The 21,902-nt window shown below is 40.0% G+C and overlaps 1 protein-coding gene across 6 annotated transcripts in view; it reads right to left on the bottom strand.

Moving 5' to 3' along the window:
• The window catches only part of DYNC1I1 (dynein cytoplasmic 1 intermediate chain 1), a 295,022-nt gene that overhangs the window by 39,052 nt on the left and 234,068 nt on the right, over nucleotides 1-21,902 (bottom strand). For all 6 annotated transcript variants that reach the window (XM_037136706.2, XM_037136707.2, XM_053655067.1 and 3 more), the window contains 3 exons: nucleotides 20,989-21,102; nucleotides 18,384-18,517; nucleotides 14,638-14,782 (listed from right to left, as the gene is read on the bottom strand). In XM_037136706.2, the coding sequence (XP_036992601.1) occupies nucleotides 14,638-14,782; nucleotides 18,384-18,517; nucleotides 20,989-21,102 (393 nt within the window). The remainder of the gene's footprint in view (nucleotides 1-14,637; nucleotides 14,783-18,383; nucleotides 18,518-20,988; nucleotides 21,103-21,902) is intronic.

The following is a 21,902-nucleotide window of genomic DNA, read 5'->3' as shown; positions in this document are numbered from 1 at the left end:
AGGTCTGTTATCCAAAATATACAAAGAATTTTTTTTAATTCAACAATAAAAAATACTTGATTAAAAGTGGGCCAGCCCTGGCTGGGTAGCTCATTTGGTTGAAACATCATCCGTACACCAAAGGTTGGTGGTTTGATCCCCAGCTGGGTGTGTGAGGGAGGCAGCCAATCTCTCTCTCTCTCTCCAGTGAAACAACAACAAAATATATCTTCAGATGAGGATTAAAAAACATGGGCCAAAGACTATAATAGGTACCTCACTAAAGAAGATACACAGATAGAAAATAAGCACATGAAAAAATGCTCCACATCACAGGCCATCAGGGAAATGCAAATTAAAACAACAATGAGATACCTGTACACAACTATTAGAATGGCCAAAATCCAGAACATTAACAACACCAAACACTGGAGAGGATGTGGAGTAACAGGGAACTCTCATTAACTGCTGGTGAGCAGGCAAAGTGGTATAATCACTTTGGAAGACAGTCTGGCAGTTTCTTACAAAACTAAACATACTTTTGCCATATGATCATTGATATTCACCCACAGGAGCTGAAAACTTATGTCCATATAACACCCTGCATGTGGATGGACTTTATAGCAGCTTTATTCGTGTCAAAACTTGGAAACATCCAAAGTATTTTTCAGTAGGTGAAGTAACAAACAAACTATAGTACATCCAGACGATGGAATATAATTCAGTGCTAAAAAGAAATCAGCTATCAAGCCATGAAAATACATGGGGGAAATATAAATGCGTATCAGTGAGTGAAAGAAGCCAATCTGAAAAGCCCACATGCTGTATGATTCCAACTACATGACATTCTAGAAAAAACAAAGCTAGGCAGATGGTGAAAAAAACCAGTGGCTGCCAAGGTATAGGGCTAAAAAGGCACAGCACAGAGGATTTTAGGGCAGTGAAAATATTCTGCATGATGTTGTATGGATGGATATATGTTATTACACATTTGTCCAAACCCATAGGATATATAGCACCAAGAGTAAATCATAATGTCAACTATGGACTTTGAGTGATTTTGGAAAAAAATCTGCAGTTATTATATTCTTGTATGTTTTGCAATGATAACATGTAGGCCACTATGTAAATACTTATGTGGTCATGTGTGTGCATACTTGTTGGACAGAAGGGCGAACCATCAGTGGAGTACAGAAGAGGCGGTAAGTGCGGAATGAAGTTGTCAGGGACACCAGTAAAGGACAGAGGTGTCTGCTGGTCAAGGGGAGTTCAGGTACTGGGTGCCTGCATGAGGATTGAAATAGACTTACAATAAATACAAAACCTCTGGGTTTATATTATCTTACATTAATCAGCAATAGAACTGCCAGAGGCTTAATTTCATTCACATGTGAATGGTCAATAAGATAGACAATCAGCCTATATTATATATGAACCAGTTACAACTCTGACTAGGAGCTAAGGGGGACAGGGAACAGATGGGAAGTACGGCCACTCACCTCAAGAAGCTCAGCTCAGTGGGAAGAAGAAAACAATGAACAAGCAAATACAATTAGACATTTACACTATGTTCATGTTTTAAATGCTTGGTGTTGATAAAAACTATTATCAGAATGGTTTTATGACAATAGAGCGATACATTATTAAGCCAGATAAAAATGGGAAATTATCCCATCATCCGAGTCCACTGCAAAATGGCAAATAAAATAGGCAGACAGTTCAAAATATTACACTACTGTTTTTTTAACACATTTCTAACTGACTCAATTACAATCAATGTGAGGTGAAAAAAAATGGGACTAAAAGGATATCTGTATCACGCCTCCCTAGACATCGGTTTTCTTTTCCATAAAATTAGGGCATTATCTGATCTGCTCTGCTCTGATTTCTGTGACTTAAACCAGAGCTTCTAGTTGTCTTTCTTTCTTGTTTCCCACACATGGACTTTGATTCTATAAAGGACATAAAGACTGTTTACAGAAAAAATAAATGCTGTATTTATTCAACCACTATTCCCTGTAGTGCCGCCCTGCACCTGCCTTCAGGTAAGCTCCTTCCACGGCTTTCAGAACCCGCCACGTCTCCTTCTCTAAATACTATTTCTGGACACTTAAATCTTCCTTTCCTGCAGTCTCTCTTCCCTTTCTCTCTAGATAGATTCAAGTTTAATCATCTCCATCCTTGCTGATTTTATTCTTGCTTGTTTGTCATTATTGCTAGAAGTGCAACTCAGAAAGATAGTACTTGAACTTGTGGGACCATTGAGGAGACGCCTGTCCAAAAGGGTGGAACACCATAAAGTGCAGGTCGAGGTATTGGAAATGATTAGGAAAGCAAGCAGAGCGACGTCATTGTTTCCAGAGGTCTGTTCCAAAAAATACTGCTCTCTCAGTATTCTGGGGGCAGCATGAGCTCCATGTCCATGTAAGTTTTGGGATCTCCGCAGGCCACATATGCAGCCCAGTCCTGAAGAAAAAGTTACAAAGGCCTCCCTGCTGAAGATACTTATTCATTTTGTTTAACTCTTTCTGTATTGTTTGAAAATCATAGAACTCCTTTTAAAGATGCCGGCTAAGACTCTACAGAGTGCGAACACTGTTATATGTTGTAGTTTAAGGAGGCAGCATAAGGAAAGGGGTATTTTAGGAAGACGATCAAAGAGAACGGCAGAAAGCATGAGCATGGGCAGATACCAACTTTGGAGAATTTGGTAATAACTTTGTCACACACTTGGCAATGAAGACGTGGTCATTCTGTGCTCTTATGGAGCTGTTTTTTTCCAAATGGATTTACTTTTGGGGGGGTGGGCATTCTTAGAGAAGAGAATGAGTGTTCTAATTTATTTCAAATATAGATGAACACAAGACACAGTGAAAAGAAGAACGAATATTGCACAACTGCAGACTCTCACAGACGTGAAGACACACTTCACTGGGATGGCTCATAGGTTGTTATGTTAAAAAATGGTTTTAATTGCAAAAGAGTAACACAACTCAGCTCATTTAATGAACTTTGTAAAAGGAGGGTGATCGAGGGAGAGAAAGTCCAAACAAATCTGGCATAAATTAAGTTCCATAGGTGGGTGGAAGCCAAGACTCTCAAGCAAACCCTCCTGGATTAGTGACCCATTATCCCTCTTAACGCAGCTGGGCCTGGCAGAGCGGTCAAGGGGAAATCTGGTTTAAAAGTTAAGTTTTTAATCATTAAGGAAGGTCCTAAGTGAGAAGGAAACTGACAATTTATAAGAGACTTCTTACTTTTGACTTGGGCTTAGTTCAAGCCAATGAACCAGGGGACAGGAGAGAAAACGATTTCACTCTACTGCCAATCCCACAACATTCCTTCCAGAAACTTCCACAGAGCTGGTGAGCTTCCAGTAGTAAACACTGAGGTCTGTTTCCCCAGAATTCATGGGAGGGCCTGTTACTCTACTTTGGAAGGAAAAAATGAGAGTTTTCAGTGATTAATTATATTTATTTTTCCTCTACAAAACTCTTATTTATTCTTTACAAAGTACTAGAAGAAGGAGAACAATCTCCCGTATTTTATTGTCTCAAGTTGATAATGTAGCAATTTGTCCTAATCATCAAACTCAACTTATTCTATTTTGTTGTCTACAGTACTGGCAAACTAACAGATACTAGACACAGGAATAAGGAAATACCATACTCTGAAAAAAGAGCAAGTGAATATACCCCAAATAGTTAAAGAAATTTGTAGAAACTGTGGAAGTAATTGATATTAGAATATACTAAGAAAAAACCCTTACATAGGCTTTCTTCAGATTGAAGATAAATGTGAGTATCTCCAGCTTCTTGACTGCCTTACCACGATTTAAATCCCCTTTACGAAGTCAGCATTCGGGTGAGAGGGAGGACCTGTGATAACACTAACCAGGCTCTGGGTGATGGTTAGAAGTACTAGCCATGAAAGTTTGTTAGAACAGAGAAGGATGAGCAAAGGAATGCACAGAAGTGAGTAAAAGTAGGCTTACAGTTGTGAGTATGGGAAACAAAGTTTATTCTTGTATTATTATTTATTATTATATTATTCATTCATATTATAACCGTAAACCTACTTTTGCCTACCCTTATATGTTTGCCTCAAAAATTTAAAAATAATTATAAATTGATGAAAAGAAAAGTTCAGCTGAAGAGACAATGGAGGAGCAAATAAACAAAGCTAACAGAAAAGTCAGACGAGACAATTCTGCAAGATCCATTCAGGATGGAGGTCACCTGGCAGTATACTGACAAAAGCATACTTAGAATGACGTGACATCATTGGGGAAATGCCAGTCACATGGAAGCATTCAGGAGAATGCAGCTTCTATTATTATGATAATGATTATGATCATTACAGTCGTCATCAGCATGATTGGGCTGCATCTGAAAATTGGAGTGGAGTAGTGTATTGGAATGGAAGTTTCATGAAGGGTTGCAAAAGCAAACGTTTTGGTCAATCAAGATGCTACCACTGAATACAGTAGAATTGTGAATGTTCATTAATAACACAGTCAACTAATGTTGAGATAGGAGAGATACTGAGTTAAAACCCAAGTATTGCTGTAACATGAAGAAACAGTCATCAGATGTAGAACATGATGTGACACTGCATGTCAGAATCCTGAGGGAAGGCGAGATGTCTCCAGTACCCAGTGTCACTTGGCATGACAGCGAGGAAGAGGCAGTGAGGCCCCGCTTTAGCATAAGCTACAGCCCTTGTCATTTTCAAAAGAAAGTCTATACTCCATCACATGGCATTGCAGGCTGCCTTTCACCATCTGGTCCTTTTTTGCCCCCAGAGACATCCTTTCATTATTCCCTTCTGGTCACCTTGTACCCACTGCTCCAGATCAATTAAACCACTTTAATATCCAAATAACAACAATTGCAATAATAACAATATTTAATAATAATCATAGCATTTCTACTTTTTTCACAGTGCTTACTCTGTGCCTGGTACTGTTCTTAGAACTCTACATACATTAACTCATTTAATCTTCACATGTATTTGATGAGATAGATAGTATTTTAATCCTCATTGCATTAATGAATAAACTGCTGCACAGAGAGGTTAAGTATTTTTTTTAAAGTCACACAGTTGGATTATCCACTATCCCATGCTTTCCTTTTTTAATACTTGGTTCCTCTTGCTTACAGGCCCTTTCCTTTCTGCCTTTAGCTAACTACTTTCATACTTCAGCTTGGATGTCACCTACTTTGAGAACCTTTTTTAGAACATTTCCACTGCTTTAGTTCAAGTTAGGAATTTCCCTTATAATCTATGGTTTAGAGAGGAGTCCAGCCCCCTTTTTCTGAAGGGAACCACATCCCACAGGAGACAGAGTTTCCCAGGGATATCTTTAGAAAGAGCATTCCTGTGTGTAACTAGGCTACAGGGCACTGAGAGGTAACTGTCAGGTCTGTTGGGGAAACTCTTCCCTTGCTCACTTGGACAAACACCCTCTTGAGTGGAAGTGCTAGTTCAGGACACGCACTATGTAGCCCAGCTCTTCCCATCATTCTGACGAACGAGAGTGAATCCTACTCACCCACTTTGCAAGGAAAATATTGAGGAGGCCCCTCTATTCCTGCCTGGGTAGTTGCTGTAGATATTTTTTTCCAAAATTATAGTTTCTTAAATATTTCCTCATAGAATTTTAAAAGCTTAACCTCGGTTTTCTAATCATTATATTTTAAAATTATGGCTATGAATTTTAACTGCTTAAAACCACTGCTAACTAAATATTTACTACAGTATTTCTTTAATGTTCACCTTTTTTAAAAGCCCAGGGATTATTCGTTCATGTATTAATTCAATGATTTATTCAGTACCTACCAGGTGCCAAAACTATGCCAGGTACTGAAGAGGCAGACAAAATAATACGAGTCTACCCTTAAGAAGCCGAGGATCTATGGGGACAGGGTGGAAATTCTGCACATAATAAGTGTGATTCTGTGGGCAAGACATAAGTATTTTTATTACTGTATTATCTATAATTTAGCCATGTTTAACATTTATTTCAATGCATAATCCTTTTCAATGAATATGTTGTAAGCATAATAACGAATGTTTCTCCTTAGAAACAAAATTTTCCCATGTCTTTTATTCATAAAAACTCAAAGTATCATTCCTTTCTAGAAGCTAGGATGGAAAAAAATCAGCCAAGATAGTCATCTTATATTTTTAACCCTGGCAGAGAATGTAAAACTGAGACACATAATACTTATTATTTATTGATTTCATAGTACTTGCTCAGAAATTGAAGATTATCATTCTAATTTTTGCAAAGCCATTACCATTCAGTCACTTAGAAACTCTTGCTCTCAGATTCACTGTTTTGTTAAAAGATCAGAGGACAGAGATGTATGGTAATTGCTCGGGCAGATTACAAAATGTCAAGACACATTTGGAGGAAGTCAGGGATTTCCACCAATCAAACGTGAGCGCTGAGAAGTTTCTGAATGATAGCACCCCAGGGTGCTGCCCAGGATGACCATCAAACACCAACACGTGGGGGAGGTCAGGCTCTACACCTACCTGACCAGTCGACATAAAGGAATGGAAGTTTAGAGCCTTAAAGTTCTAGTGCAGAAAGGATTTGGAGGATATTATCAATATGCACAGAAGAAACACGAGCCCTTTGAAGTTTAAATGACTGAGCTGGCAAATACATGAAGAGTATCAAGAACCTTAATCCTTGTGAAGCTGTACCAGGACCAAAATAAATATTAACCCAATATTTAATTGGAATCCACTGAAAGTTTCCAAACTGAATACAACGATAAAAAGCCCAGAGACTCATAACTTGTCTAGCCACTAAGATGAACTACAGTACAGGAACAAAATTATCCAAAACCTCAGCAAACAGAAAAGCTGAGTGGAATAATGAACGTTTGCATCCAGCCAAGAGTTCATGCTTTATTTCTAACCATCAACTCCAGCATTTCTTGATGGATGCAACATTTAATATGTTAAGATACAGTAAAAGGTAAGATCTGGTACTCAATAGGATTTGTTCAGGAAACACATTTTTAAAATTGTGTTTCATGAAGCATAGAATTTTAAGAATGCAGCCTTATACTATTCTCTTAACAATAGCCTCAGTGATTTTATATATATATATATATATATATATATATATATATATATATATATAAATTTTTTTTAAATCCTCATCTGAGGATATGTTTTCAGTGATTTTAGAGAGAGAGAAAGTGGGATGGCGGGTGGGGGGAAGAGAGAACACCGACATGAGAGAGAAATATCTTAGGTTGCCTCTTATAGGTGCCCTGACAAGGAATTGGACCTACACCTTTTGATGTATGGCAGCGGTCCCCAACCTTTTTGGCACCAGGGACCAGTTTTGTGAAGATGATTTTTCCACGACAGGGGTGAAGGGTGCAGGGAGGCAGGAAGCTGAGTTCAGGTGATAATGGGAGCAAAACTGTGCTCTCCAGCTGCAGCTCACCTACTACCGTGTGGCCCAGTGACTAACACGCCAGGATGGGGTCCTGGTGGAGCCGCAGCCTCAGTGATATATCTAAAGAAGGATGTTCCAGCTACACAGCAGAGAGAAAGAAGGAGCTCCTACCCTTTGTGAAAGCATGGATGGAACAGGAGAGCATTATGCTAAGTGAAATAAGCCAGGCAGTGAGGGACAAATACCATATGATCTCACCTTTAACTGGAATATAATCAACAAAAGAAAAAAGCAAACAAAATATAACCAGAGACATTGAAATTAATAACAAACTGACAACAACCAGAGGGGAGGGAGGAGGGGACAATGGGGAGAAGGGTGCTCAGGAAATAATATAAAGGACACATGAACAAAAACCAAGGGGGAAGGTGGAAGCAAGGGAGGAAGGTGGGTTTGGAGGAGGTGAGGGGAGGTGTGGGGAGAAAATACAAACAACTGTAATTGAACAACAATAAAAGAATTTTTTAAAAAAGAAAATGATGTTCCGGGGAACTAATTAACATTATTAAAACAGCAAAGTCATGAAATGAAAATGGCAAAATGACATTGGAACAGGCAAGAAGAAGGTTAGGGCAGCTTTTGAAGGAGCAGGCTTAGTGGTAATCACAGGGATCAAGAAAGACTATAGGAGGCAAAACTGCAGTTCGGTGGGAAAAGAAAGAAGATTACCAGGGTTGAAAAGGGACAACAAAATGAAGGGGGGTACCTATGTTTTGTTTAGTTTTTATTAAGTTAAAGGGAAGGGCTACTTGGATGTATAGAGAAGAGACAGCTCATGCTTAATATGGGGATTCACCTGGGAAGACCTCCCACAGGAGGCCTCCGGGTGGACAGGTAGAGGACCTGCACTCTTCATCATCCCGCCCTGCCTCCATACCCCAATTAGCATGCATCTGCTTGTTCTACTACTCATTGGACTTTCCTGTGTATTGCCTATATGCTAACCAACCATAATAATGTTCATTCTATACACGGTTCTATTTTAACTCTTTACCCACTGAAGCAAGGGTCATATACTTTATTTCCTTTATATTTATTGCATGGAGTTAAAATAAAATATGTTAATACTTAAAGTGATAAACAAATCTTTGGCATTATCAGAAATGGTTGCATTGATATACTTTAAAAAACTATGCCCTTAATCACATTGCTTTAAGTTTCTAACAAAAACAACAACAAAAAGAACCTGCCTCTGTCACTGAAACATACTTATTTTCTCTTATTAAGTCAATTAAGCTAATGAAACCAGAAAAAATAATTTTAAAATATCAAGATTCTGTAATGCTATTAGGTAGGTTCATTTTCTTTTTCTTTTATTACTATTCTTTTTTATTGTTATTCAAGTACAGTTGTCTCCATTTTCCCATAATACTATTAGGTAGGTTAATTTTCCATCAATAATCAGTGTGGCTATTCGGTGTTCAAGAGCTAAACTGCTCTTTGGGGACTAATTAGAAGCCCAAACCTCCAAATATGCAGTATTATGTTCTTCCCTTAGCCTTTCCCAATTCAAAAATTCCACCTGCCCAATCTTCATGAAAAATTTAAATGAAACCATATATAAAGTTAATGGTAACATCAACTTTTTAAATCACAAGGAGAGTTGACAATGACTGCATGTTCTCCAAATATACTTTTTCTCTTTACCGGCAATATTTCTAATAACCTGTGTGGAGAAATTTTAATTTTTAGTCTTGAGCTTTAAAATCATAGGTCTCTCTCCCTCAAACTGTGCGACGTGCTAGTGCCTCTTTGGCAATCACATTACTTATGTGAAGTGAATGGACATGGACTTTGCTACGTAATCATGTCATGAAACCTGGTTGGGGTGTGGGACATTGTCTTCTCTCTGCTGTCTGAACCCTGAACTCATTTCCCAAAGACAACCTCAGACCTCCCTGAGAGGAGAAAGGAGAGACCCTCAAAATGATGAAGTGCCCCACTTAGTTCTGTCGGATGGGGAGTTTGAAACAAAAGTTCACATTGGTTTAGAGCATGGCTCTTCAAATTTCAGCAGCTTCAGGATCATCAGGATCACAGATTGTCAGGCCCCACCCCCAGGATTTTTTATGCAGAAGGCCTGGAGTGGTGAACTGGCATTTCTAGTCAGTCCTTGGTAATGCTGCCTATGACAAACAAGGGTACACTTTGAGAACCCTTTACTTAGAACTGTTCGGAAGTGGCTATCTCCCACACCTGATTCTGAAGAACAGGTTGCAGACAGCTTTGATTGTCAGATTCAGGAGGTGTCTGCAGACCTAAGAAATTTAATGATAGAGATTTTACACAATTCCTAGCGCTTTTCCACAATTTATATTAGACATCATCTGTGAAATGCAATTTAGTCCGAGTGGGGCCTCAAGTCTGTGATGTTCAGATATCCTGTAGAGTAAAGGCTTTGTCCCATCTCTTGCAGGACCTGGTCTAAATCTTTCTCCTCTCCCTACCACATCCCAGTTTCCATCAGTGTTTGCAGCTAAGTATGTCCCTGTGAAAATAGAGACCTTCTCTCAGTCTCTGCTTGTCCTTGCACTTCCACTTAGCTAAACCTACCCATAGTCTTTTGTCCAGTCTTAGCTTTGTCCTGACTTTTCTCCTCACACCATCCCCACGTGGACACTTGATATCACCTTTCCCAGTTTTTCAAACCACCCACTATTGATCTACAGTTTTCATTGGCTTCATCTCTTCAGGCCACCGGCATGCTCAAGTCTCTCCCAAACTATAATAACCACATCCTTCCTAGGCCCGGTTTTCCCTGCTAGCCTCCTCTCTGTCTCCTTCGGCTCACAGCCCAGTGTCTGAAACAGGAGTCAGTATTTCCTGTGTCTGCTGTCTCCCCTCCTCAGTCCACAGACAGATGCACTAGCTGCCCCGACTGCTCCAGTGAAACTGCTCTCCCTGAGGTCAATGCCACCTTCCTCGTGTCTTTCCAATGATCTATATTTCCCTTCTCATCCTGCAGTATCAGTGGCTCCAAGGCTGCACCCTGGGCCTCTTCAATTCACATTCTCTTCATAATTTTCTCCCTTGCGATAAATGATGAACCATCTGCTGATCACTGTCCTAACTATATTTTTAACTCCACTCTTGCCCCTAAGCTCCAGTATTCTTGATTATCTTTTAGGAATTTCCAGGATGCTTCAGACAACTAATTTTCTACCCCCAATCCTAATCTATTCTTCCTCCTCTATTTCTTGTTTCCATACTGGTACCACCGTTCTTTCACTCACATAACTAAGGCAGAAATATCAGAATCATCACTGATTGTCTCCCCAAATCAGCTCAGTTGGTCACCATGTCTGCTTGGTTCTCTCTCTCAGACTTGTGTTCTCCTACACAAGCTACTGCTCGGTCCCTGTCACTGCCAAAAATTCTGGTTCTTTTCTGGATGACTGAACCAGCCTCCTAATGGGTATTCTTGCCTCTAAGCTTAGCATGCTGGTATGGAATGAAATATGGGCTTTGGGGTCACACAAATCTGGATCCCCAATCCCAGTTTCCCCCTTCCTCACTGAGCATATCGTCTATCAGCTACAGACATGCCCACAGCCCCGACATTTTTTATTTTTATTTTTCAATCACTTGGAATTATTTCAGTTGTGAACTACTAAATCCGAACATCCCACTTTCTACAATAATCTCTTATGTTACTAATGCTCATACGCAATTACTTCCTTCATGCTTGCTCTTTGATCTGACAGTGGCTTTGGCCCCTTGCTCCTTCTACTTTCTCCTATCTTTTTTCATTTCCTTTTGGTTCCAGTTTAGAATCCTTAGTCTCTAATACCAAATCCTTTCTTGTCCATTTCTCCATATCCTGTGTTCTGCTGTCCTTCCATCACATTCTGATAAAGCTCCAGCCCAAGGTCCATCTAAGTGTCCCCCTCGCCCATGTCCATTTTGGTGCTGCTAAGCTCTCCTGGAGGAGCCCTTCCTCTTCTCTCCTGGACCAGCCGAAACGTGCTTCCTTTAGTACCTCCTTCAGCACCTCCACTCCCCGCTCACTACAGTGAGGAAACAGTATCGCATGAGTCCTCTCTGCTTCCATTCACCAAACCCACACACTTATACACATTAGCCCCCTCCTTTCTTACTACAGAGGAGATGTCACTTCCAAATTTAAAATTCCCGCCCTGCCCATGTTATGCATCTTATTTTCTCTAACATCTTTAGGGCCCTCTGCCTTACACTTACAGACTTTCTACTCTGTTTCTTTAAAGGCTCTTCCATGATAATAAAAAGAAAAGAGAAAAAGGAAAAACCGCAGTCTCTACCTTTCATCTTCCTCTCCTTGTTTCCCACTTACTCCTTAGCCCATTGTATTTTACGCCCCACCCATCAGCACACTTCAGTACAGAACTTGCCTTGCACACCAGTGCCTTCCTCACTTAAATGACAGAAGATATAAAAAAACCAATTTTACTGTAGGATAACTAATGTAAACAAGAGTTAAGTTCCTAGGGCATCTCATCAGCGTTAGAAGAAAATGACCTTAAACAAAATGTTATTCAAGGGCTTGCTATACAGGGTCCTGGCAGAAGTAATGTCTGCTTGAGTGTGTTTGGTAAGGTAATAATATGGGTGTAATCATTTATAGTTTTAATTTGAACATTTCACCTAAAATGTCATATGGCATGCTTGAGTGTGATATTGTTATGTTACAGAATTGCATGCTTCAGATTTTGTAATAAAAAAAGGAGGCATTATTTTTGCCAGACCCTGTATATCTAGTGTCAATATTTAGCAATACAGAGTGAATTGTATTCATCTACCCACAAGCTCTCCCCCACCAAGCTGGTTATTCTGAAGCAAATCTCTGGCATCATATGATTTCTTATGTATTCAGTATGCATCTTTAAAAAGTAAAAGCACTTAAAATAATCCCAATGTCATTATCACACCTAAAATAATAATACATAAATATCAAGTCAATATTCACATTTCCCTAATAGACCTCTAATTTTTTAATGCATTATTTGTTTGAATCTATACAGGAACCTCATTTTGAGACTGGTTGAAATGTCTCAAGTTTTGCTTTTTTCTATTTTGTTTTGACATATAGTTTCCACCTCTATTTCTTTTCCCTTGGGAAAAAAATATTTGGTTTGCAGAATCAAGCTCAGTCATTCTACAGGTTTCCCCACAGTCTGGATTTGGCTGCCTCCATCCTGTGGTATTATTTAACATTTTGCATCTATATTTTCTACTGCCTCTAAATTCAGAGATCTGGTGGATTGATAAGATTCAGATTTGATTGGAGGGAGCAAGCCTGCTTCAAAGGGGGTATTGTATACTTCCATAATTATCAAGGTCGCTTTGAATTGTATTATGTTATCAGCAATAGTCACTGCCTAGATCATTAAGGGTAAAATGGTGACATTCAAATCCTATCATTTCCTCTTCCTCAGACAGGCCAGGAAGCCAGGGCAAGTGGAATAGGGAAACTGAGACCAATAGCTGAACGAAATGGCCAACCAATTTACAGCCAGATCAAGAGGGTCACCTCCCTGGAGATAACATCTAGGCCTCAGCTGTATTTCACCTCCAGGCCCAGAAAAGCAGCGAAACCAGGTGGGCAACACCAGGTCCAGCTACGGTGACTAAGCACTCCTGCCCTGGCACTGACCAATCAGTGGAGACCTCTGCCCTGAAAAGGCACACCCGAAAACCTGATGACTATGCTGTTGATACCTTCCCCTGAGGCCTCCCCTAAAAGTCCTGTCTGCAAGAGAGAGATAAAAGCCTCGAGACAAAGGACCCAGCAGGTACACCCTTTGGGGAGCATGCCCCAGCCATTCTTCTGCCCCTCTTCTTCCCTCTCCTCTTCACCCACAGGCACACATCTCCTAAACTCTGAGGGACCCACAAAACTCGCAGTCGGGGGTCAATGGGCAGCAGCATCTTGTCCCAGGCCAATCCCCTCCACCTACCCCCAAAGCCCCCTTTTCTCTGACTTCTCCTTGAGCTAGGGCAGCCCAGCCTAGTCTCTCCTGTGGCTTCTCCTGTGCTAAGCCCTTCCTTATGTTACTGTCCTCGGCATTAATAAAGGTCCCCTCGTAGTCACGTGGACTTGTGTTGTGAAATCTCTCCTACACAAAGTCAAGAACCCACACACTACCAGCTTACCCTAGGCAGACTGGCTAAGAGCCAGGTCCCCTGTCTGGGAACATCCCTATACTAGTTGGAATATTTATACAAAGAAAAACTTCTCCTGATCAACTATTAGTAATCATAAAGTACAAATTACATAGAAAAGAAAAACTTTGTTTTGATCGATTCTTTCAGAGTAAATGATTAGTTGATTCTTTACTTAATGGTTTCCCAAATACTGAGGTGGTTTCCCCAGTCATCTCCAAAGTTGACCAATGAGTTTTTTTCTTTTTCAGTATCATTATGAACTCATGAATCTATTGTCCTTATTGATATTCTTTGGCCAGCAGAAGCTTAGTCAATGTGGCTTCCAAGTCTTCTGACAAGAAATTTGTAGCGTTTGGTAGCTTCCTTGTTTTCTATTGTGACAAAATATTCTAAGCTCATTTCATCCATTTCCTGCTCTAGCTCTAGAATCAGTCATTTCTTCCAGGGTCTCTGGGTTCTTTTATGAAACCGCTCTTCAGAGAGGACAGTCTAGGCAGCAGAGTGTCACCAGTACTGGACTGGTCATGTTTTCTATTGTTTTGGTAGACCTATGAATACCTATTCTTTTAGATTTAAAGGTAACACACCATGAGTTCTTCCTGATACCGCCAACTAAAATTCAGGGTTACTACAGAGATTTTACTTAACTCTTTGCATTTTTACCTCTGTTTAGCTCAGCTGAAAGTACCAACTCTCAAAAATACCAGCAGTCACTTATCTCGTGATATAACCACAGGCATCAGAGTAAAAGTAACAACACAACCACCAGCAACATGAGTTTTCGAAGTAAAGATTTTTTTCTGTAGTTCTTTTTGTCCTTAAAATATATCCTGTTGGAATGTATAATCCAAAAAAGGGCTTTAAAATCACTTGGAATTCTCCAGATTGCAAGGTTTTGCCTCCAATTTGAACCACTAAAGTTGATTCATTTCAAGTGACTTAACTGTTTTTCGAAACCAGTTTTAAAATCTATTTGATTTATTCATTTTTAGTTCATGTAAATAAACAAATTTCAAATGAGGAATTCTCACCTTTGTGGTCCACAGTTTGACAGTCCAGTCAAATGATGATGTGACAAATAAGTGTGAGAAGTCGATCGGGCCCACTGCCATGTGGCAGTTAATTCCGGTAACTGGCCCCTGGTGACCTTCGAAGACCTCGCCAATACCGGCTTTGCTGCGTGAAGACGACACGTAAGCAGAGTTTCAGCGACCTTGGCAAAGCTGTGATTACTTTGAAATACAAATTTGTCCTGCACAATTACTTCCCAAAAATTGAGCACAAACACCATATGCCACCAAAAATGAAACCGCTGTCACAGGATCTTGAGAGATATAAAACACTAAACTGCTCTTGGTGATTAAAAAACAATGTGGTATAATATAATCTTTTTGACCATTAGAATTTAATATTACATTTCATTATTTAACTCTTTTCAGAAGTTCCTCAAATCTTATCATTGTTGATGTAGTTACTTTGATGAAGAACATACATACTTAGATGTCAGAAGCTTCCGTATCTGTAATGAGACTATTCTATTGTCGTGATCACATTCTGTGCATGTTCCATTTTAATTTCTTCTGCAGGGCCTATTGGCTGTAAAGCTCCCTGCATTCTTGTATAAATATATTTATTCTTTCCAGGAAATTTCTTACACTAGGTTCACAAACCTGAATACGTAATACTTTGTGGAAACACTTGCCACTGCAAAGTAATTTGCATGACTTAAATGAACTATAGAGAAAATGCTGGTTTTTACTTCAAAGGGCTATAATAATTTTAGGACTGTATATATGTAACTATTCCTTATCTTTTAAGGAGCTGAAATTACATCCGGCCCTTTGAAGGCAACCACAAGGCTGATGTGGCCCCCAGTGAAAATGAGTTTGACTTCACAGCTCTAAAGGTAAACTGCAAATTCTATAAGGGAGGGTGCCTATATAATATAATATATAATTATATTATATTAACATATAATAAGTGCTCAATAAATACTTGTTGAAACAAACAGCAAAGGAAAAGAGACAAACTTATGCCTTTTTCTTCCAACAGAAGCACATTTGAGAATCAGTGATACACACTTTGAAAGTTATCCACAGACATGTGTCACTTAACTAAGCCAACATCATTTCAGCCCCTCGTTATCACACAATTGTCTGGGTGCAAGCATACCAGATTAGAAAATAGAGCAAAATGCTATATTTTGAAAACCCATGTGCATGAGGTGATAAATATGACAAATGCATAGGCATTGTAGAATCTAAATATAATGTTCCTAAGATTAGAAATGAACGAAGTTATTAAAACATTTGGCCTTCCGGAGCACCAGTAAACAGCAGTGTGCTGAGCACTACTTGAAATCACGAGCAAAGGGCTGCCGTGTGCGTTCCATGTAGAAGGCACTCAGAAATCATGCCCAGTGAAACTGCAAACAGCAGTTTTGCACGTGGTCCCCTAAGTTTGTTCTAATGAACACGAGGAACTGATCTTGAAGTGGCCCCTGGTGAGGTTACACTTGCTCTTAACAGCATCCTGAAAGGGTTTATTGGGTGCAAAATGAGGACTTGGTTTAATTTATGGAAGTAGATTTGCACCTTCTCTGTGTTAGGCAAAAAATGGAAATCCGCCCCCATAGGCCTCTATGACCCATTAAAAATTACTACAAAGCCAAATGTCTGCTACTTTACAACTTTACTAAGATTTTCATTTTATATATATTTCAGATGGATGGACCAATGTAAAAGTATAGTCAAGTGTGCTGTACAAAGATTGGTGGTATGTACCACTGATGCGCTTCTTCTGAAATACAGGGCATATTCTGATTGTGCTTGAAAAGCATGCTAGCCACAGGACAAAAATATGTATCATGTAAAAGGTTATTCACATTACAGAATCCAACAAATAAATCTGAAAGTTATCAATGAGCATGTTCTGTGGCCTTCTCAGATAACTAAGGTCCTGGATGAAGTCCATTGAACCCGTGCCCTATTGACTATAATAAATGTTCAGATGGAGCTGTGATGCTATGTTTGGCCCACTGCACGGTGTGTGCCTCACACCTGCCACTTAGGACCTTTTACCTGTATCGCAGCTGCTTGTGTGTTCATCTTTCCCACCACCATCAGTTTCTAGAAGCCAAGGGCCAGATTTAGATGATGTTTGCGTGCCTGGCAGCAGCCAGCAATGCACTCTGCTCACTGTAGGTGTGCTGCGAATGTTAGCATGAATGAGCAACTTCATCAGATCCTTTTTACTCCTTGATAAGACTTTAATCCACTTTTGAGGAAGTAGGACCATTGGGCAAGGAACTAGGAGCCAGGTCTTCCTAGTCATTTTTAAGCCATGTGAGCAGGGCAAATACTGCTTATTACAATGGGATGAAGCAGTAGGAACATCACAGATGGTATTGTGTAGACAGAAGAATCACTTAGCTGAGCCATGGCTGCTTGTTACTTCTACAGATCACAAAAATACAGGTCTGAACTTGGAATGGTCTATGGTTCCTCATTACGCCTATAAGTAGCCAGGATCAAAAATCCCTGGCAAGGATCCCAATAGCAAGGGATCAATAATCAATTGAATTAAAACTAAAGTGAAAGAGAAATTAAGCACCAAGGTGAACACAATGAACCTTTCAAAAGATGTGAGGCTACTCATTGTCATATATGCAATTCTACAATCTAGTCTAAACTACTAGATTCTACTTTATCCTAATGCTTTTCCAGAGGGCATTTGCCAATCTCCTAGTCAAGGCAGAGTTCTTGTCACCTGGAAACCACAGCAGCTTGTGTATCTCATACTATTTCAGGCCCCCTGACTGGGAGGAAGTATTAGCCCTGGGCACTTCTCTATATTATTTGGATGTTGTCATTTCTTTATTCCCCCTATAGATTTTCAGTTCCCCACTTACTGTGAGCCAGTCACCAGGCAGGGAATCAACAATAAAATGAAAAGAGTTCAGTAATGGCAGATGAATGAGTGGTTGAAATAAAATGAAACTAACATTATTGTAGAAGCATTCATAAAAATATATAAAACAGCAAATCTGACAGCCTATAGTCCTATCCCATTTATTCCACTTTAATTTCTCCATAGTGCATATCACCTTAAATCATGTATTTACTTGTTTATTAGTTTATTGCTTTTTGCCTTCATCAAAATATGAACTCCACGTCTGTTTTGTTCCTACTGCATCCTTATGATGTAATGCTGCCTGGCAGATGGTAGGTTCTTGGTAAATGTTCCTTAAAAGAATGAATGGATAAAGGAATGAAAGTTCTATGCAGACATAAAGGAGGGAAAGCTTTCCTTTGCCCAACAGAGTTTGGAGAGGCTTCAACATGGAAAGACCCCTGTACTGCCTCTTGAAAATAAGAAGGAATCACCCAGGCCAACAAGAGACATGCCAAACTGGAGGAAGAACATGAACGTACAAACTCATGGAGATGTGGTAAAACAACCGACACTTGAGGACTCTCCTCCCTGCTGGGTGTGTGGCTGGAACCTGGAGGCTGACGCCAGAGAGGGGAAGGGGGTCAAGGGTCTTATATGATATGCTAAGAAGCTGGGACTTTTTTCCTCCAGGCAGTATGAACCATCGAAAGCTTACGGATGGCTAATGACCAATCAGATGGATGCTCATGATAACGACCTGAAGTGGTGCTTTGCATTTTTTCAGAAATACCTTTCTCATAATGCAAGGTAATTACAACCCAGAGTGCGGTAACAGACTTTAGGAAATGAGGAACACGTCATTGGTAGGAAAACAGAAAATCACCTTCCATGACGACAGGCTGTGTAGACTGTACCCTCCTCACTGCCAACCACGAAGTTATTGACGTCTCCCGTCGGGAAAGCCATTCCGGTAACAGCCACAGGCTTGGACTTATTGTACACCAGCTCCATGCTCTCCTACCAAAACATGCCACGGTTACACTCCCTCTGTCAACTCCTCGCCATGCCAAAGATAGCACGGAAAAATCATTTGGCTGCGTCGTCTGTTTGCTTTTCACACAGCGTTACAAAAGACCCCAGCTGTGCCAGAAACCATGCTTTGCTGCCCCTGACATCCGTGCTTCTGTGTATCTCTGGTTTCAGGCGGCTGGATTTCATCAGCGTGTGCTGCTGCTTCTAAGTCAGGCGGAGATGACAGGTGAGAATTTTGAAACTAATGGTGCAGAAACTAAAGATAATACTGTAATGGTTACACTTGTCAGCCCCAGGCTTTAATAAAACACACAATACCCCTGTATTTACAAACATTTTCAAAATCAATTGTTCGTGAGACTACACGTGTATTAATAGCAGATCTACGAAGAACATTTGTCAAAGAGAGAGTCTGTGTCCTCCATGGACTGAAACCAGAAAGTTGTCACTCAGATCAGGAAAAACAGACTTCAGTGGGGAATAGATTTCATAAAGGGTGGCCATTGGTGTATTGGCTATAATCCCGCAAAGAACAGTGTTTAAATAAGTGTTTAAAATAGGGAGAGTCTTTCTTTTATCTAAAATTACTTTTGAAATCAGCCATTAAAGTCTATTTTAAAAGATATTTTGCTGAATTGACTTTAATGACAGTGAAGAATAATTAAGTACAACTATTACCTTGGATTTTTTTTTGTTATTTACATCAAAGTACCTACTATGTGCACCTGAAGTAATTTTTTCAAAAATCATTCTAGGGGATCATATCATCATAGCTGCTTGGACATTTAGTGATTTTTTGTTTGTTTGTTTGTTTCTGATTTTTCAGAACAAATAAGTTAGGCCATCTCAGCCACACAGTCCCTAAATCAAAAGTGTGTGCTCACAGTCTGGGTAGCACAGACCACATAGTCGGTCACACTATGTGCTGGCAGTACTGAGGTCCACTCACAGTGAGTGCATCAGTGAGAGGACCCTGGGACAACATAATACAGAAACTGGTGTGCTCCGTCAATAAGATTAGCAGCGGGAAAGGTACATCTCTCGGCTGCCCACTTGGTATAGAGAGGAGCCAGGGCCCCAGGTCAGTGCTGTGCCCGGAAACTCTCAATCTATTCGCAGGGACAGGAGATTGCAGGCTCACTCACTAGAACTGAAAAACGGTCCTTGTAGCCCCTGCATGACTGGTTTTAGCCAGGGGGAAAAAAGCATGTTTAATCAGCAAGATGGGCAATTAAAAATTCCTAATTACAGAGCTCGCTCTTATGTTTCCACTCTCCATGCTTAAAAAAAAACATATTGATGAGAATTTTAAGACAAAGTCATAAAATACCCACACACAACTCCTGACTTATATAACGTTAAAGTTAGCAAAACTAGAGTAACTTAAATTGTAAAAAGCCTATTACCCCTCCCAGAATTATAAAAATAACTTATTTAGCCTTAATCTTCTCTACATCTATATTTTGTGGAGACTTCTCGGAGGTTCTATATGGTTTCCATATTTCCTTATGTATCTTGAAACTTCAATATTTTCTAAAACTGTGAGAGAGACATTCCAGGAAAGGGAACAGAACTCTTAAGATTTTTAGATATCTTTTTATCATTTTCTTGATGTCTTGTCACATTTTCGTCAAAGGTTATAGCGATAAACTCTTCTCTGTGTTTTTAATTGGAAGACAGTGAAGTACTTTTTCCCCCACAAAGAAATGTGCAAATAGTATGTATATGTGTTTGTGTGTGTAGGTAGTATCTTCCTGCATGTGAGTTTACATGCTTCTGTTCTGAAAGCTGCACTGCCACGCCCCTCTCCATCGATTGCTTCCACTCTGTTCCTTTGTTTGGTTCCCGTTATTGCAATCAGTAGTGGTTTGGAACCTTCAGAACTTTTTGATTTTTGACTTCTCATTTGTTGAGCAAGGAATGGCAGGAACCATATTAACAAACACTTCAGAGGAGAAAGCAGATGGTTCGACAAATTCTTCACGTGCACACACACACACACACACACACACAGAGGCGGTCATCTAGGCAATGCATACAAGCAAGGGCTTGGGTTTCTGTTTTGCTGGGATATCTCTTCTCCAAGGCCAGTACCCATCAGGGGTCACTCTGTTGAGCTCCCACCTCGTTTCCATCTGTTTCACAACTCCGTAGGGTAAGTACAATTCATACCACAGGCAACTTCCACAATTACTATGCTTTAAAATGGATTATTTCATTTTCACTTGAAACTGACCTAAGGATTAATGTATTATAATAATTACATGATTTGTGGTAAAGGAAATGGGTTTTGGCTTCAAGAGGAGACTGTTGAAAGCAGGCCCCACGCTTTCAAGTGTATCCACTGGTTTTAGCTCCTATAGGATGTGAGGGTTTGGCTTTAAGGAACTATGTTCCATTAGGCAGGTATCTCTTTCCACCAGGATGCTCTTATGTGTAGGGAAAAACAAACCCACCTGTGGAGTTGAGAGCATGTCCAGGCTCCAGGAACACATTTTACCATCAGTAGAGACAGTGATGAGGTTATGAGCGTTCTGGGTCCCAACAACATTCACACAGTACACGGGATGCTGCAAAAACATAAACATGAAGGATCAGACACCGATCCAAGAGGAAATGCTTACATTTGAGTGTCAAACACATTACTCCAAAACAAGGATTAAAGAGTGACATAATCCTACAATAACATAAGCCTCAGGTCATTTGCCACCTTTGATTTGAACCTGATTTCCTTTGAAAAGCTCTGGCAGCAACACACAGCAGCAGAAAGACAAAGCTTCACCTCGCTCTGTCAGATGCAGTGGGATGGAGCTGATGGAAGCAGGAGAGAGCAAATGCAGGCTGATGGGTCAAAGTGGTGTGGCGAATGGAAGCTGGGTTACTTGAGGGAGTTCCCACTGCACGGTCTGGCTTCTAGGCTCGCCAAGGGTGGTGAAGAAAGCTCATCTTTAAAAGTGGGGATCTACTGATTTTAGAAGGAATAAGGGTTACTAAACCCAGAGCTTAAGGCATTATGGTTGCAGTGCCAAACATTTGTGAACATTTTTTATAAAAGTGGTTAATATTTACCAGCCTTTTGAATTTGAGGGAGAGATGGTGGTGGTGGAAATTATTGGCACAATGCATCTAGTGAGATAAAGTTAGGCTCTTTTTGTTCACTACAAAATCTAGGAGAATGAATGATTTATTTTTGAAAATATCATTTGGTATAGTATGGAGGCTTAGATTTGGACAAGGCCTTGAGACACATCATTTATACGTCCCAGGGATCATAAGCGAGATGCTCTAACCTGTGTCACAGCTCTAGTAGGTTATCCCACTCTGTAGAATCCTAAATGGTAGGCTAAAATCGTTTGCAGCTGCACGTTAA

Source organism: Artibeus jamaicensis, unplaced genomic scaffold, assembly GCF_021234435.1.
Source record: "Artibeus jamaicensis isolate MK-2021 breed Jamaican fruit bat unplaced genomic scaffold, CSHL_Jam_final contig_923, whole genome shotgun sequence".
NCBI lineage: Eukaryota > Metazoa > Chordata > Mammalia > Chiroptera > Phyllostomidae > Artibeus > Artibeus jamaicensis.
The sequence above is the reverse complement of the archived record's forward strand: the minus strand, read 5'-3'. Positions and strand labels throughout refer to the sequence as shown.